Genomic DNA, 27539 nt, shown 5'->3' with positions numbered 1-27539 from the left:
GGTTTCTTTTTCAGTAGTAATATTCACTTTAAAAAAGGTAAAAAGAGAATCCCCCTCAACTACAGCCCACAGAATCAGCACACACACACAGTGCGCTTGCTAATGAGGCTCTGAATTTGGGTTTCTCATCAGCGAGGAAAATGAGCACCACACATTTTCAGTAAGGGGTAGGGGGGTGGGTTTATTTCAGTTTTGTGTGTGTTTCGCTAGGGGTTTTTGTGATTTCTGTTGTGTTTCTACTGGTTTTTGTGCTTTGTGAAATGTTGTGTAACAAGAAATTGTTTGTCTCCCCTAAGTGTTAAATAACAAAGGGGAAATCAAAGGTCTGTCTCTCCTTTTGGGGCTGCCCCCCAACTCACACTGTCTCTCTCTCTCTTTCCCTCCCTCTCTCTCTCTCTCGCTCATTCTCTCTCTCTTTCTCTCTCTCCCTCGCTCTACCTCCTCTCTATCTCTCTCTCCACCTCCTCTCTCCATCTCATCTCTCTCCCTCTCTCTACCTCCTCTCTCTCTCTCTCTCCACCCCCTCTCTCCACCTCATCTCTCTCCCTCTCTCTACCTCCTCTCTCTCTCTCTCTCTCTCTCTATCTCTCTCTCTCTCCAGATACCTCCTCTCTCTCTCTCTATCTCTCTCTATCTCTCTCTCTCTCCAGATTCAGTGCTGCGGACGAAGCGTTCACGGACGCCGCGCCGGAGACGGATCTGTCCAATCAGGCGGGGCGGAAGCCCCCGATCTCACCTTTCCCCCTTCCCGTCCGTCCGTCCGTCCGTCCGTCCGTCCGTCCGTGGGTCCGAGCGCGAGCTTTTCGAAAGGGCCCCTTTGTTTGTCACTCCTAATGGAACGCTATCAGGCTCTCTCTCTCTCTCCGGCCATCCGCACCACACCGCTCCCCTTTCAATCCCTCCCTTTATGCGCTCCGACCCGTCCCCAGGCGCGTTAAGAGACACCGCTATTTATCCCCCGCAAATTACCGCTCGCAGCGCGTCGGCGAGCGGACGATGAGGTCACGCGGTCACGGAAGCGGGAGCTTGACCTCGGGTTCTCTGTTCCTTCGACTGCGAGAAACAGAAACTGCGTTGTACTGGCTCCATCTCCCAGCTTTCCATTCGCCGTGTGCCTATTCACGATTACTGTCATCGGCATTTACAGGATGAACGTCCGCACACTGCTTGTAATGGTGTTATGCAGCGCTTATGGAGTTGAATAGCTCATGTGAAGGACCCTCCATAGTCAGCGTTAACTAAATACTTTTATTTTCTCCACACCGCAAGTCGTCCTCACAAATACAACTACAGTCAAATGCAACGATCCAAATCTTTACCCAAATCTGTGAATGAGCAGTGAAGAACTGAAGTTAGCAATGAAAATATTAATAATGGAACACTGCAATACACATGGAGCTTCTCAGGTTTCACCAAAGTGTTCACATCGGACCCAAAATATTTAATTTTGACGATTGGACCGGTCCCACAGAGGAAATTAAATTTCTAATCCAAACGCCATTTCCATTTTCACTTTTGGCATTACGGTACTGCAAAGTTAAATTAAATGTACAGTCAATCGATAAAGCATTTCAATTTGAATACTGGCGCATCATTTGCGGTCTCAAGAAGGAAATGTAGTTCAGATATCAGACATCTCAAATATCTGATATTTTAATTCCCATTATGGATTGTAGCAAGCGATTAGAGCGAAATGAATTGCACTTTCATTCACACGTTGTATGCTCAAGTGAGGCCTCGCTAATGCGATCTGAAACAGCACGTCTTACGATTTCAATTTTTACATTTTTGGCACAGCATATGCGCACATTGTAAGTAAATGAAATGGCAGTGAGTGTATGAGTGCATGTACATTAATGTTTATGTGTGTGTGTGTGTGTTTATGTGTGTGTGCGTGAGCATACGTGTGTGTGTGTGTGTGTGTACAGGTGCAGGGGCCCACCACTGAGGGTTGTGCGGGACAGTAACAAATCACCCATTTACCTTCATACACAAGCAGGTACACTGCTAAATGCTAACAATGAGAACCCAGTTTCACAAATACTTGACTTAACTAACTACACTTAACTGCACTCCATTGGGCGGCAGTATCCTCAAGGTTGAATGTTGGATTAGGGCACTACCGCTGCACCCTTGAGCAAAGGTACTTAAGCCGCTTCCGCATATTTCCAGTAGCATAAACGGATACATGCGAAAATGCATCAGTAGTGCAAGTGGCTCAGGTTAAAAGTGCCTGTTTAAATGCCCTGTATTGTCATGTCCTCAGACGCATTCTCGTTTCTGGATGCGCCTTCATGCTTAAACGTGATAATTCACCCCTGGTTGTTAGCCTAAGGTTGTTTTTGCCAGAGCACTCAGAGAGCTCTTTCCTAACCACGCTCTCGACCATGAAAGCCCTTTAGATGGGAATGCACTCTGGCTCGTCCAGTTGCTTATAATGGTTTCCTCTGAGTGGAGTCAGGAGGGCCTGGAACTTTCCTGGGCTCAACAGTACAATCTCACTTTACACGTTGCACATTAAAAACAATAAGAGATGGGGCTTCTGGGCGGCTCGCTTGGCCCGGGATCGAATCCGGAACTATGCCAGTGCCGACCGCGGCCGGCAGTTCCACAGGGCGATGTGGAACTGGTGAGTGTGTTGCCCAGGGTACGGGCGGGTCAGCTATGTAGCGACCTGATGGTCAATCGAGCGCCCGCGAACTGCATGCGAAAGCCGCATATGGAAGGTCTTCCTCTGACTCCGCTCTATGCCGATTGGCTGTCGTCTGCGGTGTGAAAAGAAGCAGCTGGCGACACCATGTATTTTGGAGGAGATAACCGTGGACGATTACACTCTCCAAAAATGGCAGATGGGGGTCGCATTTGAACTCGGCTCCATTTTTCAGACAATTCGGTATTCCCATTTTGGAGTGGAAATTGTAAATTTTCTACCATGCTGTGGGGCAAATTTATTAAAAAAGAAAAAGAAAAAATATAAGAGAAGGCAATGTCTTGTTCAATGAGAGGGACAGAGAGGCAGCTCTTGATCTCCACCTTTTTTTGGTCCCAGGCTCCCCGGCCCAAACTCAGGCACAGAACTTTTCTGAAATGTTCAGGAGTAATCCTGAAAGTCAAGACGGAGTAGAGGGCATCGTCGGCAGAATCTCATCAATCTGGACCCCCCCCCAGTCCTCTAAGCGCGCAGGGGGAATGTCAAGTGCCAGCATCATCCAGGCGCCCCCCCCCCAAACAAAAAAGAAGAGAGAAAAAAGCGAAACAAGCTGACCTTGGTGACTACATGTAATAAGATCATAAGCTGGGTTCCTTTATTGTGGATGGGGCTCTGTTGGCAAAGCATAATCTTAGCTGATGTTATGTCTTTCTTTCCCACTACAATCAATAACCCCCCCCCCCAAAAAAAAAAAAAAGAATGAAAAAACAGAAAAATAAAATAAAGCTAAATAAAATAAAAAAATAAATACCAATGCTATGGTTTGGCAGCACGCACATTTTCCCCACGGTGGTCTAATATGGACAGCATGGACGGCAGCCCAGACCCAGCAGGGGGGGGGGCTCAGTGCCTATGGGACGGACACATCCAAGCTCGCTGGCAGACGCTCATGAATGGAGCATGCTGCTACGTGGTCTCATCTCCATCTCATCTCCCATACGTGGTCTCGTCTCATCTCCCATAATCCCACCGCAGCCCGATACATGCATGCTAAACATGTACGTTCAGGTACGAACTTTAGAACGGGGAGGAAATCTATGATTCGTCCTGCGACTTCTGTCGTGTTAACACTTCAAATAATTCACGTATATCCGCGTACTTAAATTCGCTGAAGACAAGCCCTGACCCTCTCCTGGTTCTTGGTCCCCACCGCCAATCACCTGGAGGTCTGGATGTCCCATCGTGCTGTAAAGGCGCCATTTTGGATCAACAGGTCAGATCGTGAAGTCACGATCACATGATCACGGGTGGAGAAACTGGTCACCTGGTGAACCTGGGGTACTTCCTGTATTTCCTGTAGATGCCTATAAAATCTGCATTCTCGTACGTATGCATTCTCTTTGCCGCTCTCCTCTTATCTGATCGCCAGGGGCCTGGAGGACGGTCACCTTGCCCTAGCTAACCCCACCGGGGGAAAGAGAGAGCGAAGACTTGTAGACAGAGCATCCAAAGAGATGCGCTATCTCTCTCAGGTTTTAGACCCGGCCAGCGATTCATTAATCCAAGTCAGGGCGGCAGTGTAGTGCAATGGGTAAGGAACTGGTCTTGTGACCTAAATGTCATGGGTTTGTTTCACGGGTAGGGCACTGGGATGAGGACGAGCTCCTCCTCTAGGCAAGACACCCCCCCCCCCCCCACCTGAGATCGCTTCCCACTGGGGAGTGTTTTTCTTGCCAGAGATTTTCTTTTCACTAGGGAGGTTTTTCTTTTTTAACCTCAGTTGCTTTTTTTGGGGGGGGGGGATGGAATCCAGGCCCGGGTGGAATCTATCACATTTTACATTTTCCAAAGAGGTTTTCTTTTTATTTTTTATAATGGTCTCTCTTGTAAAGAAATAAATAAATAAATAAAAAATGCCCGCAGAAATGAAATGAAATAAAATGGAATTGCACTGAATTAAATGAAGCATGGAAAGAAGCCATTCACTGTTGCTTCTCTTTCTACATCACTGGGAGGGGGGGGGGGGGGGGGGGGGAGGGGGGGGAGGAGGTGTCTGGCAAAAACCTGATGTTGAATCTATCTCAAAAACAACTCAGAGGTTATAGGCTGCCTGTTCCCTCACACGTCGCAACGGGCTTGTCCCAGCAGAAAGAACTGTGATCCCTTTAACAGGAAAACACCAGGTTGCAGAGACGATTCCCCCGGGCGTGTTAATGCTCAGCATCTGGAACAAACACAGAAGCGATTTTCCACATAACTGCGGGAAAACGGTGGCGGAGTGACGCTGGTCTGCGGCCGTCCCTCCGCGTCGCTGCTGATTTTTCCAGCGGCAGGTGCGCCGGGAACAGAATCGGCGGGACTGGGTTTTTGTCTTTCCCATAAGGTTACAAATCTGTCTGTTTTCGCCAATGCGCAAACGCCCTCGGTACCCATCAGTATAGTTAGCATATAGAGTCTACCACCAGATCCAGAACCCTGGATCACTACCGCTTGCAAGCTTGTGCTCTGCAGGGCAATATCCACCCAGTGCATTCAGTCATATTTATATTATTTCAGTAGACTGTGAAGTAATGTGCACATCACGCAGAGAGAGAGAGAAAGAGAGAGAGATGGAGAGAGAGGGAGAGTGAGAAAGAGAGATAGAGATGGAGAGAGAGAGACAGAGAGAGATATAAAGAGAGAGAGTGGAGCAGAGAGAGAGAGAGAGAGAGTGAGAAAGAGAGAGAGACAGAGAGAGATGGAGATTGAGAGGGACAGAGAGAGAGAGAAATGGAGAGAGAGAGAGTGAGAGAGAGAGAGAGGGAGGGAGATCATGGCATACCTTCCCCACATACTGGTAGTCTGTTCCGGTGTATTCTTCCAGGAGAAAGAAGTGGTTCCACATCCAGCCTCGTTTGGAGCGCCGCAGGGCCGCGCCGTCGCCACCCCCCTGTCCCGTCGACCCCGCTAAAGCACCCCCCGCAGTCCTCCCGAAAAAAAAGGCCACGGCGTCTCCGTGGAGACAGAGGGCGACCCACAGCAGCAGCAGGAGCTGAGTTCTCATTGTATCCCGTGATGCAGCTCTCCCCCCGGGGGTCCCCGTCACTGCTGCTTGCGTCTCGCTGGCGTTTTTTTTCTTTTTTTCTTTCTTTTTTCAGTTAGGGAAACGGGGCCGGCCTCATAGTCTTCACCTTTTTCCTGCTTCTACTCTCCCATTGGCTCCCGGGGTCCGGCGCTACCTGTAAAAAAAAAAAAAAAAAAAAACAAATCAGGTCGTTAGGAGAGGGAGCGGCTCAAATGCTGGTTTTTGGGTGTGTCTGTCTACCATTATGGGGCTTGGAGAGCCAGGTGCTGGAAATTGTTCTGACGGGGAACCAAATTCAACGGGGGAACAGAGGGGTCCAACCCTCCACCACAGATGAATGTGGAGGGGGGGATAATACAGTAGTGCTCAGTACTGAAAATAATCAGAGACTAACGGGAAACTAAACGCAGGGACACTGAGGAGAGGGTGGCACGTATTTGTATTATTAAGCTTCTGGCTTCTCCAGGGCAGCAGTGTTTCCTGGAGATTCGTGGAGGGAAGACTGCGTGCTCTCCAATGTGCTATCCTACAATCCTTAGTAGAGGCGCTCCTCAACACACACACACGCACGCATGCACGCACACACACACACACACACACACACACTGACTCGCACACATGCACACATCCACACACACACACACCACACACACACACACACACACTCACACACACACACACCCACACACACACACACACACACACACGCACACACACACACACACACACACGCACACACTGACTCACACACACGCACATGCACACACACACACCCACACACACACACACACACACACACACACACACACACACACACGCACACACACCCACGCACACACACACACACCCACACACACACCCACACACCCACACACACACCCACACACACACACACACACACACACACACCCACACACACACCCCTGTGTGTGGACACGGTCGCCCGGAGCTCAGTTGGGCTGGGGCGCGAGCTCGCCGCTGACCCGTGACTAAGACAGAAATGGCCCGATATTCAGCTCGCCCATCCCGCCCATCAATTACCCCACCTATCCGCCCAAACCCCTTTACGCCCTGTCAGGCAAATTGCAAATGGGACAGGGCTGGGAGAGGGGAGAGGCAGAGGTTTTTTTTTTTTTTTTGCAGGGGGCGGGTTGGTAGTACAGTACACTGCATTTCTCTCTTTCTGGAGGGTGTTCAATATCGGCAGATTGCTCTCCCTTGTCACTTTGCAGACGCTCCCTTTTGCGTGCATCGCCACGAGGAGGAAAAGGTCGGAGGTCAACGGAATCCCGTTTTGATGGACCGGGTGAAAACACCAGTGTGGGAGCAGGAAGAAGGAGGCATCGGCGATGACTGCCCGTGCGAACACAGTTAGTATTTTCAGCCTAGAGCTCCATCGCTGTCTATTTTGCTTGTTTTCTTTCAAATTTCAGTTATATTCTGTTTTATCAATTTCCTTAATTGAGGACTACAATGTGCTGTTAGACTTGCAGGGTTACGGGGGTGGGGGTGGGATTCAGGGAGGGTGGGGGGGGGGGGGGGGGGGGGGGCTATTGATTAGCTGTAGAAATCAGCGCGGTTGAAAAGACCACACGGTCTCGAGGGGGTCTGTGTGGTGGTTTATAAAACCTCAAGTTTTTTTGGCTCAAGGGACTCGTCCTTTTACTTCTGTTCTTTTACGTCGCTGAGACTCCCAGCAGACCTCGAAACACCCCCCCCCCCCCCCCCCCCACCCGACGGCGACTGTCAGGCCCCGGCACCCATTCCCCCCCCCCTTCCCGACCCGACGAAGGGGCCGAACTGACTCCCGCAGGAGCAGCTCGGCCGAATCCAAGGCCGTTTCGTTACATCAAATCAAATCACGCGTCAGACAGCGAGGACAACAAAACCACGGCCACGGTAGCCGGCCACAAAATGTCCGCTCTCTCGTTTACAGAATGAGGTCTGCCACCGCCACCCCCACCCCCACCACCACACTCCCCCCCCCCCCCCCCCCCCCCCCCCCCCCCCCCCCCCCCCCCCCCCCCCCCCCCCCCCGACACACAGAATTATGAATCTGGGCTTTCACAACAAAGCCGTGTAGGTAGCAGAACGCACTGCCGCAATTACATCCCCGTCCGCCTAAGAGTGACTGTTTATAGACCCAACATAGCTTACCGTTTATTTTTCATTTTTTTGCCGATCCATTTGTTCGACGCTGAATTGCCCAGCGTTTGAAAAAATAAATAAATAAAACAAATAAATGGCTTAAAATTGCTAGTCACACAGAGTCTGCCGGCGCTACGTATGGCAGTGTCATTTCTGCACTGTGTTTTCTGCACGGCTTCAGGTAGCAAACTCTCCGCGTGACCGAAGAGTCGCCATTTAACCGGGATCTGGGGGCCGGGCGGGGTCGTCGGCGGGGTCTACGAAGGGACGGAGAGACGAGGCAGCACGGGGTTTCTGTCGCCATTTTCCAGTCACGGAAAAGGCGTGGGGAAATGAGAAAATGTCCCGGAAAACTATTTCAGTCGTGCTAGAAAATACACGTTTCGTGAATAAAAGGCTAACAACTCTAACGGCTCAAGCGCGTATCTGTAGTACAGTAGCTGGTCACATGAAAGATAAAATGTTCCGGAAACGTGCTGGAGAAAAAGGGACGTGAGCCCTGCGGCACTGCGACGCTTTCAAGAACACCTGCCGGAACGGAACAAACGAAACAGGGCGGACAAACCAGGGGGGAGTCCGGCGCCTCCTTCTAACTTCTGGGTTTTTTTCTCCCGCCTAACGAGGAGCTGAGCCGCCCCCTTTTTCTCCGGGCTCGGCGGCGACCTGCCGGGGGGGGGGTCCCCTGGGGGGCAATTAAAAACGAAGGAGGAAAATGCCTGCCCCGGCCAGCCAGCCAGGCAGCCCGACGGACAGGTACGAAACCGCACGGCGGGCGTGTGAGGGGGTGCGCTTGTGTGTGAGGTGTGTGTGTGTGTGTGTGATGTGTGTGTGTGTGATGTGTGTGATGTGTGTGTGTGTGTGTGTGTGTAGTACGCTTGCATAACCTCCGCAACACACTGGCCTCAGAGCTACCCCACCGCACAACAGTTTTCAATTAATTGATAAGTTTATCCATCCATCCATCCATTATCCACTTATTCCTGATCAGGTTCATAAGGGCGGGGGGGGGGGGGGGGGGGGGGGGGGGGGGGGGGGGGGGGGCGGTGCCTATCCCAGCATGCATTGGTCAATACACCCTGTACAGCTCGCCAATCCACCGAGCGCCGCAATCACTCATACCTACGGGAATGTTACGATAGCCTAATGAGCATGTCGCGGTCGGGATTCGAACCCAGGCCCTTCTTGCTGTAAGGTGACAGTGCTATCCACTGCACCGCCTTGCCACCCGGGGGCGGGGAAAGAACCCAACAGCCACTCGCAGCCCTAGCCACACTAACGAGGTGACACGGAAGGTGTCCGCTTGGTGTTTGGTTTGTGTTAATGATGTGCTACTGGATTTATCATCACTCACAACCCCCCCCCCCCCCCCCCCCCCCCCAATCATCACCCCCCACCCCTCAACCCCCTGGAGCTGGAGGGAGCGCACCCAGAAAGTGTTGGCTGTGACGCTTGAGCCTCCCGGGTGTTGTAAAAAATAAAAATAAAAAAAGAGTGAGAAGCGAGACTCCATAAACCGTTCATTAGGATGGGGAGCACTAGCGGCCTGGGAGGGAGGGGGGAGGGAGGGAGGGAGGGAGAGAGAGAGAGGGAGAGAGAGAGCCAACACGGCGGACTGAGCACAGAAATGGCAGCGGTCGCTCCGGCTTCCCTCCCTCCAGGCTCAGTGGCTTTCCAATACGTATCGATCCACCTGGTGGGGGGGTGGGGGGGGTAGGTGGGTAGTCCTGTCTAGACTGCGGGATTGGAGAAATGCTTTGAAATAAGTTTTCTCCGCGCCGCCCTTTGACTTTGAGTGCCTGCAGAGAGATGTGCGGTCTTCTGCGTTCGGACAGCGCGATTGGTTATCCGCCCGTAGAGACCAGGGGTCTGCAACCCTGGCCCCAGCTAGCCACAGGCTCTGCTGGTTTTTGTTTTCATCTTAGAAAATCAGCACCCGGTCCAGGTCCAAGCTACCCGCGGCCAGTTTCACAAAGCAGGATTGCCGAGTTAGCTGGATAACTGCATAGAGTACTTCAGTCCATGTTCCAGATTTGAGAGGGTTCCGGGTTTTACTCAGTGCAGTTATCCAGCTAACTCAGTAATCCTGCTTCATCAAATATTCCCCAGGATTACTAGAGTTAGCTGGATAACTTCACAGGGTAAAACCCCAAACAGCTCTTTTTACGTCAGTCCATGTTCCAGATTTCGGAGGGTTCCGGGTTTTACGCAGTGCAGTCATCCAGCTTTGTGGAACAGGCCCCAGGTGTGGTGATTCAACTTTATGAACTGCTCTCGTAGAGTAACAACGGAAATCAGCAGAGTCAGTGGCTCTCCAGGAGCAGGGCTGCAGACCCATGATCCAGACAGACTGAAAGATAGAGAGATGGGCTGCACAGACAGAAAAAGGGACATATGTACGACTAATGAGCCATCACACACAGCTTCCCAAGTTTTTCCGAAAATAGACCTAATATGAAGGATCTGAGACAGGGAGTTTGTCCATTTGAGCTCATACCTCTCGGCTCAGCGAAACGTTCTGACCGTTCATCTCTTCAGCTGCACCGCTCCGAACACACGAACGCTCTCCTTCGGAGTGACTGACGTGACAAACACATTTCTCCCCTTCGCCCGTCCTTTCTGTGCGCCCGAAATGAAACGCTCGTTCGATTCGCTGGCACCGTAAGCTTAACGAGCGAGGCAAGCGATGGAACACTTAAAAAATGGGGGGATGGAGAGGGGGGGGGGGGGGGTATTCGACGCAGTTCTCCTCCACAGCTCTGCTCTGGGACGGAACGCAACCCCCGTCTGTTTGCTCTGCCTCTCGAGATAAAGCGCTCCAGGACACTCGAGGGCGATTCGGTAAATTGGCGGCTCTCAGCTTGGCAACAGCGGGGCACTTATTGCCCCTGAACCGTGCTGCTAGGGTGAGCTTTTTTTTCGTCGACGCGAAGGTCCTCATAATCCACTTTAAAAAATGTTTGCTTCAGCGTCATTCCTCGGAAAAGGTCAGGAGGGAACACTTGCAAACATACCACGGCAAATACTGGCGCACTCCTTCTTCAGGAGCACTGAGGGCTGTTTTCCGACTGATTCCAACTCTTTGCGTTGCGTGCATGCGTGCGTATCCTCCTTCAAAGACTGCAAACGGCAGTCTGATATATTCTGTTTGGACCGACGTGCGTGCTGTTTGTTCCTGTTTGTACACGCAGCTGAAGTCTGAAATGCAATTCGCTACTAAACGAAGACTCAACAGACAGAAACAGTGAGGTGGTTTCTCATCGAGATGGAAAAAAAGATCTGATAAGATATTTTCTTATAGAAAAAGGATCTTATCAGATCAGAGACAGAAAGAGAGAGGTAGTGACAGAGAGAGAGAGAGAGAGAGAGAGAGAGAGAGCTTAGGCATCTCAAACTACCTGAACCCATTTCAACCCTGTTCCAGTGAACCTAACCGCTTTTCGTACAGGCACGCCTGTGATGTTATTTCAAAGAGGATTCTATTTAGGGCAGATGGACAAACAGTCCAACTCTGTTGCCAAGAGCTGCTGCCCATAGGACAGAACATAGCCCAATACATTTGAAGGGATCTAGAAACAGTTTTTCTTTCCAGATGCAATTTGAACATTGTTGACGTTATAGCCTCACTCAGACACAGTCATACCGAGGGCCCCTTACTACACATGGGTTTTTACATTATCATCGGTCCACACAGGTGGACAGGCCTGTGGAGGCCAGGCAGGTAAAGCAGCTAACAGCCATGCAGCCCTGTGGCTCATCCAGTCCCTGTCCAGCGGCTGTAGCCCCACACTGACACTAAGGCAAAAACCTTCGTAGCTGTCCAAGTTCCCGGACTCCAACTCTCCAACTCAGCTGCTTCGGACATCGGGCAGCAAGCACAACACGTGGCTCATTGATTCAGCCTTAGTTATTTTTCACACACCATGGTGCCTCTCCGGGGGTGAGGGTTCGAGACCCCCAGCGCCAGGCCACACGGGCTCTGTCTCACAGAGTCCCCGCCTCACATCCAAGAACATTATGTCTCCCAATTACCCATGCTGGGGAAAATGAGCCCCAAAGGAAGCAGAGATAGCCATTTTGATGCCTGCTAATCCCCCCACCTCACCCCCACCCCCCCCCTTTCACTACCACTTCCAAGGAAAACAAATTATCTAGCAATGAAAAGAGCTGTGACAGAACCCTCGTTTCCCTGCCCAACAGAGGCCAATTATGGTATCAGTGCTGGAGGATTCATGGTCCATAGTAGTGCGGAGGATTCTCTAAGCCGTCTTTCCCTCCCTCCAGCCATTACCCCCCGCCGCCCCACCCCCGCCAAGCCCCTCCCCCCCACCCGCCTGCCCCAGCAGTAAGCGAGGGTTAATCTTCACAGAAGAAGCTAATGGATCCAGATTTTGTTGTTTTTTTCATTTTTTTTTTCTTCTTCCATGAATCGAACAGCCATTTGCTCCACTACAATTAATGGCTGCGTGCATTGTTGGAAACAGATGGGACCTCCCTGGTTATGTAATTGGAAATGGGGGCGGGTGGGGGGGAGGGGGGGGGCTTAGCAACCATGCCACTGTGATTCTGAAATGTTCTGAAATGTTTTTCAGCATGGTGTCGTTGTCCATGCGCTATGTCTTTGCGAGAATGCACGGGGAGCCTCGATTTAATCTTTTTTTATTTTTTTTATTTTGTGGGAGGCGGGGGTGGGGTCGGCTGTTTCAGACTGAAATGCTCACGGGTTGCAGGTAGAAACTTCCAGTAATAGGGGAGGGGAAAAAAAACCAGCACAAAACTACAAATCCAACGGCTGGTCGTTCCGGTCACGGCTGGTAGAAATATTAGTGCTGAACATTAGCATTTCTGCTTTATACAGCTGGATCAAAATGTCTGCATTCAGCCCACCATTACACAACACTGCACATAGCTCTAATGCAGCTACATTTAAAATGAGGCTACGCGTTTAAGACTACAAGACTGAACTAAAGGTCTTCCTAAGACCTTTCAGCACATGCCAAACCAATAACCAATAACAATGATTGGTCTTTTTTTTTTTTTGCACCAATCATTGTTTATGTTATTAGGTTCAGCACGGGATAAAGGTCTTAGCAAATCAGGCCCTACAGTGCCAAGAAAAAATACATGCCCTCTTTCTTATTTCCACTATTCTTGCATATATGTCACATTGAATGGTGTCAGTTTAAAAAAAAAAAAATTAAATTATAATTTAAAAAGATCTGAAATCATTCAGTGTGACAAATATGCAATAATAGAGGAAATCAGGAAGGGGGCAAATATGCAATGCACTGTATGCATTTAAAACAAGCCAATGTTTGCTTAAAAAAAAAAGAAAAAAAGAAAAGAGGTCAGCTTATTTGTTCTCTGTTATGGATATTGCTTTGGCTACCGCTGCAAATGTTGTCCTGGATCTAGGGGAAGGCTCCAAAAGCAGATAAGCAGTAGCAGATAAATGACTGCACCACCTTTCCAGAAACATCCTCAGCGCAAAGAGTCCATTAGCCGGTTTGCTATATGTAATAATGCACAATGCCAATACACAGCGCCACACTGATTCACAAACTCAACAGACCGTTAAATGTGGAGGCTAACTCGTGAAGACAGAGCGCGCTGAATTTCTGCTACGGAATGAAATTACTTTTTTAAACATGGACTGTTATGCAGCGCATGTGCTCTGTGAAGGAATTTGATTCCAAAAGGAATGAGTCATTTGGGAAGTTTAGAACTGCAAGCTACTATCCTTATTTCTTTATAACTGTAAAATTTAGCACATTTCATCCTGTGTGTTTCAACACTTTTGCGATGGCGGCATTGCTTATATTGCCTTGGATTAAAAAAGAAATGAAATACATTCATTTGCATGTTACACTTTTTTCAAACATCACAAAGACACATTTTAGGGTGCACAGAAACACAGAAACACACTCACACATAGTCATAGTTTACATAAAATGTCCAAAATGATATCACATCTTGTACACATGGCTGCATACATAGTAATGAACAGCTGGTTCTGTTTTTCGTAGGGAAAGAAATTAATCTGTTTCTTCACCCCTCAGTTTTCACACTTTGAAATGGCAACCTGCGGTCTCCAGGCTTTGCAGCAGATTATTGGTGTTTGAAAGGAGGGGTGACTCCTTTTCTTTTCCTTGGGGGGGAAGGGGGGGGGGGTGGGGGGATTTAGCAGGCAGGTACATATTCACAATGAACACCAAGAGTTTTTAGGTTCTCCAAAAATGACTGGATGGGCCTCACGACAGGAGTGATGGGTCTGTGTATATGCGCACGTGCTGTAGGCGTTAGCAGAGCGTGACACGCAGAATCAGAAGGTGCGGCAGTGCAGAGGTTGCAGGCTCAATGCCCGGGCAGGGCACAGCCATGTCAACAAAAAAAATCGAGATATTTAAACACAGCTGCTCGTACCCAGCTGTGCGAAATACCCAGCTGTACGAATTTCTCGGCGTCTAATTAAAATGCAAGCAATAGTACTTCAGCCCCCCAGAATAGAGGGATTATGCAAACTAAATGCACCACAATGCATCATGGGCCAGGCCTCACATGAGGGACCACCACAGAGCTGGGGGTGTGTTTACCTTTTCCGCTGTGTTTTTGTCTCCGAGCCCGCCCCCCCTGTAAAACGCAGGGGTGGGCCCCGGGGTCTTCAGTCAGCCCTTCCTGTCGCACCCCTGTGTGACTCGTTTTCGGCTCTTTCTCTCTCTCTTTCTCTTCCTCTCCCTCTCTCCGCGGGACGGCCGCCGGGCGAATTCCCGCGCGCTCCGTCAGAGAGGCGGGCAGGAACGTTTACCCCTATGGCGGTAAAGGTTTTTTTTTTTTTTTTAAGGACCCCGGTAGGACGCCTCCTGTCTGGTCATTGTCCCGTCACCGTGGGGTGCGAGCCCGCATTGCTATGCAAATGAGCCCCCCCGATGGGGCCAGTCTGGCCCGGGACGAGCCCGCCACCGCCCCCTCAGTTACAGCCCTAGGTATCCTTAAAAAAAAAAAACAGGCCCGGCGTCTAAGTGTACAGTCACGGGTAAATTTGGGACGGGATTTGGGAAGCAGCATGAAAAGCACAGGTGTCCGAAAAGAGAACAGACGCCGGCAGAGATAATCTTTTTCATTTTTCATTTTTTTTTTTACAGTAAATCATCCTTTTCTTCCGTTTTTTTTTTCTTTCTTTCTTTTTTTTTTTGTTCTGCTTTTGAGGGAAAGAAGCGGCATGAGAAAATAATTCTGTCCTCGCTTCAAAGATTGAGTGAATACCTGAATTGCCGACTGACTGACTGATCGACCCACTCGCTGGCTAATCGAGCCGCAGGAAGTCTGTCGTTCCTGAGGTAGCGTTGATTCTCACACAGTCGCGCGCGAGCGGTAGCATTAGCGGTAGCCACAGTCACTTCTGCTCAAGCAAACCGCGGCGGCGTTCCATCTGGGACCTGAAACGGCACCATCTGAACGCTGGTCCGGCTCCCTTTAAGCACACCGAAGCCCTGCTGTCTGTTTAACGAATCCAAGCACAGCGGCGGAGGCAGCCGCTCCTTAAACACTGAAACAGTGGCACACGGCACAAGGGCCCCCGTGCCCCGCCCTGTGGTTTCGGTGTCATTACAGTGGGGGCTTGGGGGGGCGGGGTCTGTTTATTTCTGCGGACAGAACTGCGCAGAGGGGGAACGCTGGATTGCTTGCGCAAGCTGCACAGCGAGAATACAAATACAGGAGCTTTCACGGCAGGAAGGGCGATGTTTAGTTTGGGGGACGTGCTGCGGTGCGGCCTACGTCTGTGTCGCCCTTGTGCCTTTCCCCGTGGGTGGAAGGCTGAAGGTTCGAGCTGGCTGGGGCCTGGTTTGGTTTGAACACGGACAGGGGCAGTCAGAGCCAAACCAGGCCGCTGCTGGGAGCAGAAGTGGAGGGAAAGAACCTCGCGTGCATTTTTGTGGTGAAAAGTCGGTGAAAAATCGGCATCGTGGCATTCAGGCGAAAACCCGGCTAAGTCCGGTTGGAAAGTGAACGTTTTCTAGCCGACTTGTCCGGGTAAAAACTGAGCTACATTGAGGCTAACCTAGTCTGTTCATGTCTCAGGCTGGATTTCCGCCCCTCTGGCTGTCTAGATTCCGGCGTTACCCCCACAGGGAAGCTTGCTGGGAAGGTTTCCCCCCCGGGCCAAGCTCAGCAGGACAGGCTGCCTTCTGGATGAGACATTAAATAATGGCCCTGCTTCGCTGTGCCACTTACTGCAGGGGGAAAGCGCTTCCCTGACGTCCAGGGACAAAATAAAAAAAAAGTAAAATAAAGTCTGCTTGAATTAATCCAGCTACCCCATCATCTCCCTCAGTTGGAGAGGCTGAACAAATCCCTCTGTTTCCACCTCAGATGGCGCGTTGAGCGCGGTTTGGAACAAAATGGCCGCCCTGTCTCATCAGGGAAGAAGCTGCATAGTTGCAATGAGGTGAATCACTGACAACCCCCTCCCCTTTCCCCCCCCCTTTATGAAGTGCGCTGAGATTCATTAAGGGTGCGATATAAAGGGAAAATAATCGTGATTATTACGGCAATACCGCGAAGCCCCACTCCCGGCCTCATCCCTGCAGTGATCTAATCTCTCTCCGCAGTCATATTATATCCTCGGCACCGCCATTATGGCCCGTGAAAGATGACGGCACTCTTTCCGCTACGTTCCGTTCGCATCCGTGAAAGCAGCGCGGCCAATTAGGACCCGTTGTGTTTTTTTTTGCGTGGAGAAGTTTATTAAGAGAGGAGTTGGCAACTGTTTCTGTAGACCGAATTGTTTAGACCGTTTAACGTTTGAAAGCCGCACAGAAGCAGGAGACGTAGAGAAAAGAGGAAGATGAAGTGTTGCGCATTGTAAGCGCACGTGCAAAAAAAAAAAAAAAAAAATGCGCGCTGCAAAGCTTTTGAGATCATTTGCACTGTTCCCTATTTCCCGTTAAGGTTAATTACTCCGAGTTGCCCTTTGAATTGCTAAACATATAAACAATGAAAACGTCTCCGCATAATTGAGTCTCTCTCAGAGCCGGTGTAGCGTGTGAGCTGTCGCATCGATTCCACGCCCCCCTCCCCCCCCCCCAAAGGTCAAAGGTCAAGCGTAGCCGTTCTGGAACTCTCTGGCTGTCTTGCCCCCTTCGTTTGTTTCCTGTGCGCTGTGCAACTTGCTCTAAACAATTACAGCAGGAAAAAAAAAAGCCCTTTGTGAAAACCCATTTCCACGGGGCTGCTATTGATGTAACAGCGGGTCAGCAATAAAACAGCAAACCCAATTGTCACACAACACTAAATAATTCATGGTCCTAAAACAAAGACATTACAAATCTGGAAGAAAAAAAAAATCAGTCTAATAAAAACCAGCAAAGAAAATGTGTTTTCTGTGACAGGAATAATGCATTTTCCTGGAAGGCCATCATGAGAAACACAGAATTGCAGAAAATACACCTGTTTTTACAATGTTAATGATGCATCAGACACAAGCACACACACACACACACACACCACACACAAACACACACACACCACATACACACCACACACACCCACACACACACACACATGCACTCACGCACACACACACACACACACCTACACACACACCACACACACGTACACACACACACACACACACCACATACACACACGCACACACATGCATTCGTGCACGCGCACACACACACATTCACAAACACACACGCACACAGACACACACACACAATTGCACACACACAAAGACACACGTACAAATGTGACAGCAGACTGTTTTTCTAAATGTTTTAACTTTCAACATTATGCAGTCTTTCTGAGACAGTTTTATTCTGAGTTACAGCACTTGTTAAAGGAGTGTTGAATCACTACAATAAAGTAGGCCACGCAGTGCTCCTAAATGCATAGTGCTTCTCTGTATTTCGCCAGCAGAGATATCCAGAAGCAATTATTTTTTCTGTGCCCTCAGTGAGTTTGAAAAGCAAAGCCATGCCATTTGAAATTCCTAACAGTGAACTCATCCACCTCCCCCCCCCCTCCCCCCTCCACCCATGAATCTGAATGGCACAGTCCACTGTTGAATTTTAGCATGGGAGGGAAGCCCCCTGCCCCTTCCCCCCTATTTCCCATTGCTCTCTTTCTGGGTGAAAGAGATAAACGGGAGTGGGGGGGGATGGCTTCGCACCCACATCCGGCCCGTTCTCTGAGTGTGTGGCGAAATTAAAATTTGAACAAGCCGGTGCAGAGCCCACGCGGTCCAGCGGGGGTCTGAGTTTGAGGACTTTGGCCTCCGTGTTGCCGGGATTGCCAGGCGACTCACGTATGCATTTACATGTCCTCATCAAACGCTGCGGCGGGGGTACTCAAATCTGGCCCTTCAGGTCAGCAGTACTGCTGCTTTTTCTCTTCTCTCTGATAGTCCTGTAATGTCACTGATTGGACATTCACCTGGGGAGGGGGTAATTCACCAAGCAGTATGACTAGGAGTTAGCTGGATGACTGCACGGAAACTGAGTAGAACCTGGAACAGCTCTGTGCTCCAGATCTGGGAGGGTTGCAGGTTTGACTCAAGTGCAAGTTATCCAGCTAACTTTGTGAAACCGGGCCCTAGCGAGTCAGGTTTGAACCAGGCCCTGATTGGAGGGGAGGAGTGAACTGAGGGCCAGATTTGAGTGAGCCTGGTCTGTGGGGGGGGGGGGGGGGGGGGGTCGGGGGAGGGGGTTGTAAATGTTGCAGCAGTGCAGCTGTGCCTTTATCCAAGTGGCGGGAAAGTCGGCTTCATAACGCATCGGGCTGTTTTTACAGACAGCCATTAATCTGCAGGGGTGGGGTCTGAAAGCGCATTACCCACAATGCCGCGCCCGCGTGGGTGAAACCGGCGCCTGGGGGACGTTTCCTGCACACCGCTGTCCATTACGCGCCTGCTTTAACGCACGTCGGCGTTCGGGGAGACCCGTACCGCAGCGTGTGCCAAACGCTGGAGCGTTAAGGGCAATTGCACCCCCTCCCCCCCCACCAGCAAACTGACTGCCACAAAAGCCACAGCGCATTTCTGCTCCTCCTCCACCCCTACCCTCATCCTCACCCCCACCCGCACACCTACCCTCACTTTCACCCCCCCCACATCCTCAAACCCACCCCCCACCCTCACCCCCATCCTGACCCTCACCCCCACTCTCACTCCTAGCTTCACCCTCACCTTCACTCCACCCCCACCCTCACTCTCGCCCCCACCCTCACCCCCACCCGCACACCTACCCTCACTTTCACCCCCTCACATCCTCAAACCCACCCCCAACCTCACCCTCACCCTCTCCCCCACCCCCATCCCCACCCCCACCCACCCCTCCCAGCCCTGCTGCCATGGCCACAGTCATGGCACAGTTCCATCAGGGGAGAAAAAAAGAATCAATATCACATCAAACAGGACAGAGCCGCGCTCTGCGACTTACGCAGAGAGACCGGAGGGGGGAAATAATAATGCGGCAAAAACGCTAAGGGCTTCCAGAACCCCCCCCACCCAAAAAAAAAAAACCCTGAACCACCGACCCAATAACAAAAATGTAGGACAGCACTGTGTCTTTCATTATCTACTTGCATAGTTTCTTTTCTTCTTCTTCTTCTTCTTCTTCTTCTTGTTTGAGGTCAAGTGATATGAAGGTCTTTTTTTAAAAATCCTAGATTGGAACTCAGTGCATTAAAAAAGAAAAGTAATACCCCACTTTATAGCGAAGGTGACCAGGCGGGGTTCATTGTCGGCCTTATTGCGATCGATTTCACAAGGGAATGGAAAACTTTAACTCGGTCCTGAACCAATCATTTCCACTCCTAACTTTCTCTTCTTCGGGAGATTGCCTCTAATGCACGACTGACCCGTCCGTTTCTTTAATTTGGGGGGATCTGTCTGTGAAAAAAAATTGCTGAGAGGGAGTTCGGCTGCTGCCGCAGTGAACTGTGGTGGTGCCCTTTGCACAGCTTGCATACGATCAATAGTCTCCTCTTCTACACACACTCACATGCACAAGCACACACACACACTCACACACTCACATGCATAAGCACACACACACACGCACACACACATTCACAAGCACACACACACACGCACACACACACATGCACTCACACACACAAAGACTCACACCCACACACACACACACACACGTGAAGACTCACACCCACACACACACATGCATGCACACACACACCCGCAGACTTACACACATACACGTGCACACACACACACACACAAAGACTCACACACACACACACACCCACACACACACATGCATGCACACACAGACACAGACACACACACACATGCACACATGCACACAGACACACACTCACACACACATGTACAAGCACACACACACACACACACACAGACTCACACACACACACACCAATCATCACTGACAAAAAGCTGGCCCCCATTCCCCCACGTGCCCGGGGGGGGGTGAGATGACAGGGCAAGCGTACCCCCCCCCCCCCCTCCCTTTTTCTGTTTGGGCTTAGTTAGGCAGAGGCAGGCAGTCCTCAGGCAGATCAGCAGCGCGCTCTGTTGATTTACGCCTTCATTACTGTCGTTAGCGCAGTTTAGCGCGGACGCTGACGCTGATCTATGGAGCGAATCCTCCTTTATGACAACGCCAGGAGTCCATAAAAGTAAGAAGGGCTGAGCCGTACACAAGAAAAAAAAAGATTTATTTATTTATTTATTTTTCTTTTTAATCGCAGCTTGCCGAGAATTAAAATTCAGCGGTGAACTTTCTCCTGGCGCTGCTTCCATTATACGACTGGTATTTTTGTACTTTAAGCCGGGCGTTCTCCTCGCTTCCCCTCCCGACCCCATGCGATTTCCGCACGGTAAAATCTCAATGTCGGTGACTCAGGGAGCCGTACAGACCCCTGTTCACCTTCACCATTGGCAGTTATGCCTTTTTAGTGTCAGTGTGTGTGTGTGTGTGTGTGTGTGTGATAGTCTGTGTGTGTGTGTGTGTGAGAGAGAGAGGGAGAGAGAGTCTGTGTGTGTGTGTGTGTTTGTGTGAGAGAGAGAGTCTTTGTGTGTATGCATGTTTGTGTGTGAGAGAGTCTGTGTGTGTGTGTGTGTTTGTGTGAGAGAGAGAGTCTGTGTGTGTGCGTGTGTGTGTGTGTGTGTTTATGCTGAGTCCATGTCCTTGAGATTCACCCTGAACTGTGAGGACAGTGCAGGTAAAAAAGCAGCGTTGTGTTCTGATAGGTGGCAGGTGCACCTGGGCGGCTGCCTGTGACATTTCGCGGGTGCGACGGGGGCCGGGGGCCGGGGGCCGGGGGCCGTATCTTTGACCTGCACAGCCCCATAGCTGGTTCGCCGTTACAGAAAGTAAATAACCCGGTGCGCGGCGCTCGGACGAACCACACGAGCGGAGGGGACGGCGGGTCGCGTACGTGCGCTCTGAGGGGGCCTGACGGGAGTTTACAAACACGGGCGGCCTGAGAAAGCGCCTGTTTATTCGGAAGGGCCGCTTTCCCCTGCGTTCCTCCCACAGTGACGCAGCGGATGCGCCGCCAATGCTAACCGTTACAGAGTCATTCCCCCGCTGAGTCACCAAACAAAGTTAACTGTTTGGATCTGTCAGATGCCAGGTTTGGGGAAACAAGGCCTCAGCAATGCCCAGGGTGGTTATCTTAATGCATTACGTCCCATTGGTTTCCACTGTCATGGCAGAACTTGCACGAGCTGACAGAGTTTGGACAGGGCGATAGGGTAAAGCTAACTGCAATGGGCAAGGCGACCTTCAATGGACTCGGTGTCCTTCTTCAGAGCACCAGAGGGGGCGCTGTGGAGCTTCAGTCTGGGTGAGCTCCACCCCTCTGAAGTGCACGTCTGGCGCCAGGGATCTTAGCTAAAAGTACTTGGACTCCTGGAAATAGGTGAGAAGGCATTAATCTCATTCAATCGGGGGAAGAATAATTAAAGCAGGTGGTTAAGTGTTTTCCAGTCATGTCAGGTTAAGGTTGAGAAACAATATTGAGACAATAAAATGAGCACCCCCATCAAGAACAGTGAAAATTGACGCCAGTTCTGTGCCAGCAACGTGACAAATAAGTGCTAGTTCTCCCTTTCTGTCTGTCTGCAGTTTCTGTCTATCAGAGGGAACAGAGCAGGGCTAATTTAACCCGCCTCCAGGCTACGATTCGTCAGATTTTACAAGTGCTTAACAGTCACCTTCCCAAGCGTCTCCCCCGTTAAATAAAAGCCTCAATTAATGTTTTTTTTTTTCTCTTTTTTCTCCGGTTCCCCTTCAGACGTGTCAAAAGTGACTTTGAGACGGTGCGCCCCCATCCCCCCCCCCCCCATTAAGGTGACGAGCCCAGTCTCTCTCTCCGTCTCCAGCGGTAATTGGAAGCGGTGGAGCTCGTTTTTTTTTTTCGGAAAACCCCGCGCGTCAGGGAAGAGTGACGCGACGCGCCGCGCACCTGTCGCGGGCCCTGATTGGCTGACCTTTACACGGCGGTGCGAGTCGCGGCTCACGCGCGGGGCCCTGTAAGAGAGAGGCCTCCGTTATTACCGGCTGACAGGGAACCCTGCTTCCGACAGCTTGAAGTCTTCTCCAATACTCCACGCTATCATAATATATAGAACTCTTTGTCATTTTTTTTTGTCAAAATTCCATTCCTTTTTTTTCTTTTTCTTGCATATATGAACAGTCACGCTGAAGATAACATTGGCGTGCGACTGTTATTGCGGGCGAGGAACATGTGTGTTTGTTATCTTGTTCGCTGCGAGACTAAACTGTGTATGGGAAGCAAACGTGTGCCATCTCCCTTAAGCCAAACCAAACAGCTGCCCTGCCTCATCCGGATTTAAACCAGACCAGTCCCAGAATCCCTCTGAAAGAGAGAAAGAGAGAGAGAGAGAGAGAGAGAGAGATGGAGAGAGAATAGAGAGAGACAGAGAGAAGAAAAATAATATGAAGTTGATGAAGAAGAAGAAGAAGAAGAAATGTGAGAATGTCTTCCTTGCTTTGGAGAGTACAGAGAACCAGGCCTTATGATACCTAAGGAGAGGTAAAGTCACAGTGTAGCTCTGGTCCTTGGTGCAGATTGAATGCAGTGACCTCGGTCCTGGGTTCGAGGGAGCGGCCAACTCCACCAGAGAGCAGCCAGTTAGCTGAGGGGCTCCTGGGCAGAGGCCCTAATCTGCCTTATCCAGCCCCCCCCCCCCCCCCCCCCCCCCACACACACACACACACACACACACACACACACACACACCACCCGCTTGCTAAGCCACCACTGGGCCTGGGGTGTTGCGTGTCAAATGGGATCGACTGCTACTTTAATCCAGAGGCCTGTTTAGCAAACCACCCGCCCATACCCACCCAAACACACACACACGCGCGCGCGCACACACACACACTTCCTCAAGGTTGTGGGAGGTACCATCATCCCCCATCAGCATCACAGCAGTCCCCTGGAGTTGACAGTTTTTCACTGACAGAGAAGAGTGAGCGTCGTTATCACTGCATCCTGCTGGCAGCCCCGCTCTCCCACCGACTCCACGCCGACACACACACACACACACACACAAACGCACGCACACACACCCACGCGTGCCCACACACACACGCCCACCCGTGCATGTACACACACAAACACCCACACCCATGCGTGCCCACACACATCATCCATCATCCGTTTTATTCAAACGCACAAACCTGCAGTCGTTCCCCCCCCTCCCGCTCATTAAAAACCCTTTAAAACTCCGCCTTCCTCCGACCTTCAGGAGTTCCCTCAATGCGTACTGCACAACTGCCGCAGAGGAGGAGACCCACCACAGGGTCTTCCCTCCTCAGGGCCGTTCCAGAGAGACCGTCTGGCTCACAGACCAGAGCTGCACTCGCTTCACGTTGTATTCCTTATCGGTCATTAGCGTTATCTGTTCATCCTCTCCAGGGCAAATCCTGAGAGATAACATCAGTTGTTTTTTTTTTTGTTTTTTTGTTTTTTTTTGGAGCTGGCATCTAATTTCCCTCTAAGGAGCCCAGCTACTGTGGCCTACTGTGTACATCAACAGAACATGAGATAAGCTTGCCCTGTCGTCATGACGTCTAACAGGTTTCCCTTCCCTTCTATCTCAGTTCAGTCGATTCATGATATTGAGATTCAATTCATGAATTCAAACTAAATTCTTACAGAACATTGTGGGAATTTTTTCATTCGTAAACTGACTTTGAATCAGTTTTGTGAATTGACTGAACAGAATTGCTACATCCAGCCCTCATGCTTACATCACAAGTCGGTTATCAGATCCCCACCCACACCGAGGCCACCCCCATTTGTCCTGTCATCTGAGGGTCTGATGAACCTCGTCGAATCATGCTACACTGTGCCGAGGGTAACAACACAAGCACAACTGCACCCAGGCCTCAAATGCAACCTACCAAACTCTGATCTCTGACGAAACTGGACAAAACCCGTTTCACCTAAAATTGCGTTTCAGCTCTGAAGACCGAAACATTCCGCCGCACCCCGATATTCTCCTTCAACAATTTACCGACCGCTAACGATGTGAACCTGGGCCGTGTTTAAAAGAAAGGATGAAAAACGTTGGCAGTCAGCGGTATTTATCTTTTCGCTGTAATTTATCTGAGCCGGACCAAACTGTGAGAAGAATGTGTCTGGACAGCAACCAGAGCTGTGCTGATCATGTTGATCGTGATTCTTGCCTCTGCAGTTTTACTAAGAAGGCCTGTCCCAGACCGAGCCACCAGCCGCGTGGTCTAAATGATTTCTGTGTGTCTGAAGTGACTACGCAACTCAGATAATGCAGAGTATCCAGAACATGGTTCAATTCATTTATTTTATTTTTTTTTTGTAACTTGCTTTTTACAAAGACACAGTCACAAAGGCTCTTCACGCAAAAAAAAAAAACTGAAAGTATGAAAAAATTAAGCAAGATTGAGCCTGAGCCCCAAAAAATGCAGCATTAGATACAGACGTGTTGTCGACTTCATACGTAATCCTTATATGTGCAATTGCTTCCCCTCATATGAACCACACGAACAATTAGCCATTGTTAAATCAAGTGTTAATGATCTCATTCTGCACTGTATTAAACAGCAAACCGAGCAGGGAGAATGCCTCTTCGGCATTGGAAACAGACACTCTCCTCACATGCTGCTCATTAAGTCAAACTTCCAAATCCGAGCCCGTTTTTTTTTTCCCCACAAAGCAGCCCTCTGATCCTCCTCTTTGAGTTGCTTCATTATTGAGGACGCCATCCCGCTTTCACTCCTCTGCACAACATTGCAAGCCCGAGCGTGGCAGACCACCGCCTTCCCTTTGCGATGGTGTGAAACAAGGACATCCTTCCAGCACCACCATGCCGCCATGTTGAAAAAGAGGCCCAGGATTACACTCATATTTATCTAGGGCTTCAGATTATCAAATTATCGCTATGCACTTCAAGCTGTGGTAAACGTGGCACTGCAATACAATGTCTGGCCTTTCTTATTGTGATCCACAGTACCACATCTACAATAGTAAAGGGAAGTATCATGTTTTTGTTTTTGGGTTTTTTTTTTTGCCCTTGCAATTTGTTCATCTAGTGGTTTTCAACATTAAAATGTAATATGGGCAACTACAATGACAACCCAAAAAAAAAAAAAAGAAACGTAAAATATGTTGTGAATGTGTGAACATGTACTTAATGAAAGACTGTCAACTACAACAACAACAGCAAAATAATTACATATATATATATTTCTTCTTTTTTTTTTTACTTGCAGTGACAGTAATTGAGGTTTCCAGGACCTTCAGAATCCACAAGGGGGCACAATTCCTGGAATTCCTTTGTCTGTGAACAAACTACTATGTTCAAATCTGAGTGAGTGAAAATCATACATCTTTGAAATTTAAATCACAAAAAGAAGAAGGAAAAACCATAAATGAACCATAAGCACATTTTGAGGGTAATAGAAGGCTGACTGACACTTTTTAAATTGATCCAGCCTATTGGAAACCAAGTGAAAATCCATGTCTGATGCAGCAGCTGAGAAACTGAAGCAAGTAGACATGTGATTTAGGGGAACAGATTACCAGATCAATGTGCAATGTGTTGGGGGTAAAACTCACAAATAAACAGGTACCCCTCTGAGAGAGAGAGAGAGAGAGAGAGAGGGAGGGAGAGAGAGAGAGAGGAATATGGGCCGTGTTGAGTTACAGTATATGAGGTATCCTCATAAATGTTCATTTTAAATGGTATCATTTCATAGAAACCAGCATGTGAAAACAATCCTGCCCATCTGAATTTAAAAAAGGATGGCTAGTTTTGGTATATATGGTCTCTAAGAACCAGACAGTGGGCAGTCCACCCTGTATTCTGTAGCACCATTCCAAAATTAATGCAGTAGGTTAAAAGAGCCATTTTATAATATATAGTGGTCTGTATTACCTAGCTCATTTAGCCCATTAAAATCCGTAAGAGACTGTGAATGTTATTCTGATTGAACCAAATGGAAGTTGGAATCGGTTAAACTAATGCTTATGTGAGTCTCGCCTCTGTAACACAATATTATAAACTCTCTTTTTGAAGCTTGCCCAAAATGTACTGTACAGGATTTCAGTATGAATCATCTGTCTAAATGGTTATTTTAAAACCAAAATCTCTACCCATCTGTCTGAGGGAGGAACATAAAACGATAAAAATCAAACGATTTAGGGATTAAGCATCTTTCTTCCATAAATGTGAAACTGGGTTGAAAGCGTTCATTTCTGTGCTGAACTTCGGTACTGTTTGATTATTTAATGAATAGCACGGCCTCCTGTATTTCTTACTGTGGTCGTACTGGCATAACTGGAACATAAACACAGGTGAGCGCCCACGCACACCCGCGTGCACATGCTGCCATCTATTCCCAGTCCTTCTAAATATTTAACATCTGTCATATCCTCTGTATGTCTTTGATCAGGCACGTTTTTTTTTAAATGTTACCACCCCTCCGCACGCTGAGAATCAGAAGCCTCCTCTCCTTTCATCTCTGAGCGTTAAGCCGCTCCACATCTGCTGATAAGTCACACTAAATGGATTGGAATTTGGAACATGAAACCCAGTGGTCCAGTTCTGTCTCTATACTTAGATTTTTGCGAACGTTTAAGTGTCAATAAACTTTAAGATTACGCGTTAAAACTGTTATCTCAATCTATAACGAACAGAAGGCTTTGACAACACCAGGACCGTAATTACCCTACTAGCCATCCCCGACGTTATCTGCGCTAAACAGAGGCTGCAACTCTAGGGTTGCGCAACATTGGCGCCGCAAATAAACTCTTTTTTTCCCCCTCTCTCACGTGCAAAACTAATGCAACAATGACCATTTTAATCGATTGTCCCTTACCCCTAATCCCATCATCCCTGTAACTCACAGTAGGCTACCACAGTTTTTTTTTTTACATCTGCACGCGCACCCAACGGTAAGAGCTTCACGTGGCGCAGGTGATTGATGATTCCTCAAGCAACAGTGATTAGCCCGAATATGACAAGATTCCTGCGCATGTATGCGTTCATTTCTCCCGGTATGACAGTTTAGATCCCCGCCTGCTGGTTTCATCTACAGCAGGCCTACATGAGATTATACACGCATGATGCTGAATGTATACCGCGAGTGTGCACTCTTAGGTTTGTGGCTAAAAAAGTGAAAGAAA

At 49.4% G+C, this 27539-nt stretch overlaps 1 protein-coding gene and 1 long non-coding RNA gene across 2 annotated transcripts in view; both read right to left on the bottom strand.

Annotated features, from left to right (window-relative positions):
- LOC118225732 (cadherin-10-like) overlaps positions 1-5754 on the bottom strand; it is a 35912-nt gene extending 30158 nt beyond the window's left edge. The window contains exon 1 of the mRNA XM_035414627.1: positions 5472-5754. Within this exon, the coding sequence (XP_035270518.1) occupies positions 5472-5693 (222 nt within the window). The 5' untranslated portion in view covers positions 5694-5754. The remainder of the gene's footprint in view (positions 1-5471) is intronic.
- A 12-nt stretch (positions 5755-5766) lies between these two features.
- Positions 5767-27539, bottom strand: part of LOC118225733 — a 23713-nt gene continuing 1940 nt past the window's right edge. The window contains exon 2 of the long non-coding RNA XR_004764889.1: positions 5767-5868. This is a non-coding gene — a long non-coding RNA (uncharacterized LOC118225733). The remainder of the gene's footprint in view (positions 5869-27539) is intronic.

The sequence above is a fragment of the Anguilla anguilla genome, chromosome 4 (assembly GCF_013347855.1).
Source record: "Anguilla anguilla isolate fAngAng1 chromosome 4, fAngAng1.pri, whole genome shotgun sequence".
Classification (NCBI taxonomy): Eukaryota; Metazoa; Chordata; class Actinopteri; order Anguilliformes; family Anguillidae; genus Anguilla; species Anguilla anguilla.
This window is presented reverse-complemented; position numbering and strand designations above follow the sequence as displayed.